This window comes from Dipteris shenzhenensis, chromosome 8 (assembly GCF_047967505.1).
Source record: "Dipteris shenzhenensis isolate YYH24624 ecotype China chromosome 8, Dip_SZ_1.0, whole genome shotgun sequence".
In the NCBI taxonomy this organism is placed as follows: Eukaryota; Viridiplantae; Streptophyta; class Polypodiopsida; order Gleicheniales; family Dipteridaceae; genus Dipteris; species Dipteris shenzhenensis.
In genome coordinates, this window is record NC_141603.1 from 22,068,650 (window position 1) to 22,074,261 (window position 5,612).

The window sequence follows — 5,612 nt, forward strand, 5'->3', positions numbered from 1 at the left end:
GTCCCATGGTTATGGTGGTAAGGTTCCAAACCTCGTGCAAAAACCCTCCGCCTGTGCCAATCTAGTAGAATCGGAGAGCCCAATTGCTCAACGTGAGGATCAAGAACGAGAATTACAACCATTGAGCACATGCATTCCTTCCTACAGAGCCGATGTATGTCTACTTATAACCGCGATTGATTTGCATTGGCTTCTTCAATATATAAGAGTGATGCCAAACCTACAGCACCAATGGAAATTAGCATCGCAAAATTCTTAAGGAGACACTCATTTAAAAATATTTGAGCATTGAAGCCTGCAAAACTTTGCCCTGCTTTCTGCTCTTCACACCTATCTTTTTACTTCAACTTGTTGACGATCTACATTTAGCATACAATACTGCGATGATTGAATTCGTTGTATGCAGTTGAATTCAATAACATTTTCACAAACTTGAATTCATTGTATGCATTTGAATTCAATAATATTTTCACAAACTTGCAGCAACAGATAAAGCGAAGGCAAAATGAACGGCAACCAATAAGGATTTGATTCCACATCAGGACAACATTCCATTGCAATTAAAAAGAAAGCAGAGCCGGGAACAAAGACTTACAGGCATATAGCCATCAAACTGTGTAGCGGACACAACTTTAGCAATCCTTGCTGATAAGTCTTCAACACTTCTTGCATGTGGAACGGTTGGACTTGGCGTATTCGGTTTCGAAAGGCTTTTGGTGGGGGGGGGGGGGAGGGGAGCCATGGCTAGCAAAGCTAAGAGGGGGAGGCAAGAGATCGGTCATCAAGGATGAGAAACCGATGCAATTGATGGAGCAAACGGGAACAAAGATGCTGGCAAGAATCAATAACCCTTGGATTAGTGTAAATCCAAGGTTATTACCTAGATACGTGGTTCAACCACAAGCTAGAATTCCTTTTCCTTTAAACGGGGATATACGTGGCAAGGAACTCAGGGTCTTGCTGAAGCCTTTGCAAGGCGCTAGAAGTCAAGCACATGCATACTTCCACATCACTAGGAGCCTCAGGCTTGCCACCAAACAAGACTATTTCACCATCCCCCTCAACTTTGACAGAGCGAACAGCAGCAGGTCTCCCCCACCCATAATCCACTTGGTACACTGGGAACCTTGGTGAGCTTGCCACATTCATCATACAGCCCGTCGGAAAGACCTCATACGATATGCGGTTATGGCGCAGCTCAAGCCAATGCATGAACCCTTGTAGGTCGCTCTCCTGGCATTGGTCGATGGCGGCGTGGATCCGGCCGGCGGTCTCGCCGATCTCCTCGGAGACAAGCGTGCCAACCGTGGCGCAAGCGAGGCTAAACATGATGACATTGCCGAAGTAGCTGGGTGGGAGGGGTGAGGAGAGGCGCGAGCGGAGGTTGGCAAGGATGGCGAGGTAAGTGGGCTCCGAGGGCAGAGATTGGCGAGCGACGGTGAGGTGGTGCCAGAAGTGGGAGCAGACGACCTCGTAAGTGGAGCGAGGGGGGGAACCAGCGAGGCGTTTGAGGTGTTGGATGGCGGAAGAGGACATGACGAAGAGGGCCTGAACCAAAGGGTCGTCTTCTCCGCTGCCCTTATCTTTTCCCCCGGTCGTCGTCTTCTCCGACGACTCCGTCTCTTTGTTTCCAGCTTTTTCTAAAGTCTCCATGAAGCTTAGCTTTGCCTTCTCCTCTGATGAGTTCTTCAGCTCTAGCCTCCTTCTATCGTGTAATGGCTCCATCGATAGATCCACCCCCCTCGCAGTCTCCCCCCATGCCACCATGAAATTCCACAGTGATTGCCCGTCCGCCACCACATGGCTCTGCGCGACTGCCACCGCCAGCCCTCCGTCGGCGAACCGTGTTGCCTGCCCAACAATCTCATTCAATCAGCTCCGCAATCTTTCGCAACCGCTTAGATCTTGTACTTGCTTGCTTACCGACCCTGCCCTTGAGCACACAGACTGTTAGCCAGCCTTATACCCACAATCGACACTTTCAGACTATATTCATTGAGCCATACATCTACGCACAGTTTGAGACCTTAAGCTTAAGAGATCGTCAAGGCTAAGTTTATATCAACCTAATCTTTCTCATGGATATATGCCGCGCTCACCTGCACCGATAGCAAAGGGCTCCTGTATAGGCTCTCGCCTATGTGCTCCACGTGCTGGCACAGGTTGTCGAAAAAGGCTTTCATCTGGAAGCCATCTTCTTCTAGATAGCTCAACGGCAAATCGGTGGAAGCCTCCACGAATTCAACCCCCTGGTCGTTGCAATCGATAACCAGTCTTCTGTCCTCTCCTAGTGCCAATCTTCCCGCCCAGGGATAGTAAGGGACAAGCACATGCGACAGGCTAGTCTTCAAAGTTTCAATTGCGTTTGACAAACCTTGAACGCTGGTCTTATAAAAGATAACTCTCCGGTTGTAGTGAATGTCCTGCCAGAAAATATCTAGACTTGGGAGAAACATGTGCCCTTTCTTTGTGGGCGTGAACGGCACGATCACGGACTTTTCCAGTAAACTCACTCGAGGATCCGACTCCATTTTTCTACTTCAAAATGCAATTCTTAATCAATAACATGCGGGAAAAAGTCGCAGGGCATCTGGCTTCCAAACTCTACCTCAAATAGAGATGAAAGCACAACAGCATTAGGCGACTACTTGTACCATTTATCACTGACCTGCGTGTGGGAGTAGTCTCTGATGACCAGAACTCAAAACAGTACTGAGTTCCAAAATGTGCAAGCACCCAGTCCGGTGTCCAAGACGATTAAAATTATAGCAGGAACTGCGCCTATGGGTTTTAGGATGCTAGAGCGGGGCAGCTGATGAGATTTCGACTCGCGAGTCGTGACAGCTCGGGTCACGGGTGTATTCGGAGAGAGGCAAAGCTGAGGAGGCAATTTACCGTTCACAGTGGCTGGGCTTAATGCAGGTGGAAACCCCTGTCGGCAGGCAATTTACCGTTCACAGTGGCTGGGCTTAATGCAGGTGGAAACCCCTGTCGGCAGACTAGCTGTTTGCGCCTCACGAGTTGTCCGGATACCATATGAATCTCGACGGGATTTTTAAAGTGGAAACTTGGAAGGGGGGATAGACTCGTGACTCGAGAGATTGCAAATCCATCATAACGCCGATTCGAAGCGATTTTATAGAACCTGAGCTCACGCATGACATTTCAAAGCACACGTTGATTGAAACTTATTGGAAAGCCGTGCGAATCTCTCTCAGCTCGTCTCTCTCAGAATTGGCTCCTTGGGATTGTTCCTACGACGTAAAAAACTCTCTCTCTGTCTCTCAGCCTCTCACTGGCCCACGACTTCGAAGTATGCAGGGCCCAAACTTGCGTAGGTACTTAGAATTTAGACGTCGAATCGCTTCCACCATAGACTTGAACCAACTCCAAGTTCCAACTTCCCTTAGAACAATTTTTAACACTGCAAACCGAACTGTATTACAGTGGTTGAAAAACGCTGTAGTCCAGCTAGAAATTGTTGTATGTACTGATTAACGCCCGTCTCATTGCAACTAGAAATCGTTGTATGTTCAAACTCCACGTCGGGTCGACTGTCCGATTATCGGACGAAAGGTAAGTTATAACTAGTCCGCACATGATTCTACGTCACAAAACGTTATAAAGTTCGTCGAGCTTCCCATCATCCACGGCCGTTGTTCCAACCTTCCGATCGCACGACAAGGACTTTTTTATCTCCTCGAGTCCCCGTGAACACGTTAGCCCATGTGACGCCCGTCGCACCCACTTGACCCTCCTCCATTCTTCCCATTTGGCATCATGCACGGGTGACGGCCGTTCCAGGGAAGAAATATTGGATGGAAATGGGAAAAGGCGGTCTCATGCATATTTCTATCCTATTCCCATCCCACCATGTGATAACAAAACAAGGTGAATGATATATATCTATCATTCACTAGGCCTACCTGTGGGTGAGTGAAATGCTTAAGAGAGAGCATAAAATTGGAGGCATGAAAAGAAAAGAGTGTAGAAGAATAGTAAATGCAAATGGTCTAAAGTCAACAATATGAATTTCATAGAGAGAGAGGGGGGGGGCTTGCCTAGAGAGAAGAAGAAGAAGAGAGAGAGAGAAAAGGAGAAGAGAAAGGGGAGAGGGGAGAGAGAAGAAGAGAGAGAGAGAGAGAGAGAGGGCAAAGTCACTAAATGCATGCATTAAAGCCTCTTACAAGGAGAATACTTGGACCAATCACCTTTGTACCAAAGTTATAAATACCAGCCTGCCAAAGTTGCTAGCAACCAATAGGAAATTCTCACCCCAATAAATAGAAATAATCAGGATTTTTAGCTTTGTAAAACTCGAACCATTGCTAAGGCTACTCCTTAGCAACTCAGAGGGCAGGCCAAAAAGAACTAGGGATGGGTTTAGGAGGAAGAGGACACATGGCATCATTTCATGTGTTTAGGAGGTAGGGACCATGTGGGGACAAGGACACATGTCATCCTTCCAAGTTTTTGAATCCCTAAAAAAGGGGAACTCATTCTAGCTGCTAGGGTCTAGAGGCCATGGTCCCACATGGGAGAAAAAGTGGCTATTCCCATTCTAAATCCATCCTAGACCACTTGGTGTAGGAGGGGAGTAATGAGATAAAAAGATTCCTATCCTAAACCCATGCTAGCCCCATCCATGTGCTAAGGCCCCAAGTTCCAACCTTCCAATCGCATGACAAGAACTTTTTTATCCACCCGAGTCCTTCCATGGAAGATGCGGGAATGCACTCTTGTAAGAGAGGTTTTGTGCCACGTGGTAAAGCGTTGGTGGTGTGGGAGTGTGCCATTTGTGAGGAAGGTGGTATGAATGCAGAGAGGATCTTGTGGATGCAACAGGCATCACATGGGCTAACAAGCTTCAAAACCGAGGAACCGCATACGAATAAAGCAATCCTAAAGAAGTGCCCAAGGTTTTGTGTCTTCGTCAGGGAGCTCCTTCTTCCACTTCCTCAATTTAACGACCTCCAAACTGAAAATTTTGCCTCCCCTATAAACGTAGCTATGAGGGAGACCTCCCAAATTCGGGTCTGCTGCATTTCATTATTTGCCCCTCATGGGAATGCCCTCTAAGCCCTCTCTTCTTTCGCACTAAGTACCCCTTCTTTCAGCCATAAAAGTCTGTTTCCATTGTGAAGCCAACTTTACACTAGGATAAGGCTAGTATTGATAGCTATGCCTTCGTACACTAGTCATAGAGCCACAAAAACAAAGTGGTGAGGTCAAGTATTATACTCTAGCTGTTGTCAATAGGTTAATAATTGGTTCCCCTAATTGAAAGAAACTCACTGATATAAAGTGGTGAGGTCAAGTGTATACTCTAGCATTTGTCAAAAGCTCAATTGGTCCCCAATTGAAAACAATTCAAAATGTATTAGTTCATAGAGATAGATGCATAGCAATATAATTCATAAAACATGAAGTAAATATTTGTACATTTAAGTATCCAAAATTATATTGAAGAAGAAGAGCTCCAATTTTAGATTAGTAAAGGTATTCACCTAATATGGGTAAGGTAACTCTTTGGACTCGAGCACCCATTGGTTAATAGAGTATTAGCATGGTGAGCTCAAGCCTAGGGGCTTGAGGCAATTCTCGCATGCCTG

General features: G+C 46.6%; 1 protein-coding gene across 3 annotated transcripts; it reads right to left on the reverse strand.

Moving 5' to 3' along the window:
• Positions 1–840: 840 nt before the first annotated feature.
• LOC147899280 (hydroxycinnamoyltransferase-like) lies at positions 841–2,936 on the reverse strand. Of its 3 annotated transcripts, none has more exons than XM_087378111.1 (3): positions 2,669–2,936; positions 2,100–2,535; positions 841–1,851 (listed from the first exon to the last, which is right to left on the reverse strand). In XM_087378111.1, the coding sequence occupies exons 2-3, from the start codon at positions 2,529–2,531 to the stop codon at positions 922–924; spliced, it is 1,362 nt and encodes a 453-aa protein (XP_087234237.1). In that variant the 5' UTR covers positions 2,532–2,535; positions 2,669–2,936; the 3' UTR covers positions 841–921. The 3 variants fall into 3 exon arrangements, with proteins under 3 accessions (XP_087234237.1, XP_087234238.1, XP_087234236.1); XM_087378112.1 differs by having other exon boundaries at positions 2,100–2,538; XM_087378110.1 differs by having other exon boundaries at positions 2,100–2,936.
• Positions 2,937–5,612: the final 2,676 nt, after the last annotated feature.

Excerpts from the sequence above, each read along its gene's own strand:
- LOC147899280 (XM_087378111.1), bottom strand. The coding sequence starts at position 2,531 with ATGGAGTCGGATCCTCGAGTGAGTTTACTGGAAAAGTCCGTGATCGTG. Across the intron at positions 1,852-2,099 it reads GCCCTTTGCTATCGGTGCAG|GCAACACGGTTCGCCGACGG; the intron begins GTGAGCGCGGCA and ends ATTGTTGGGCAG.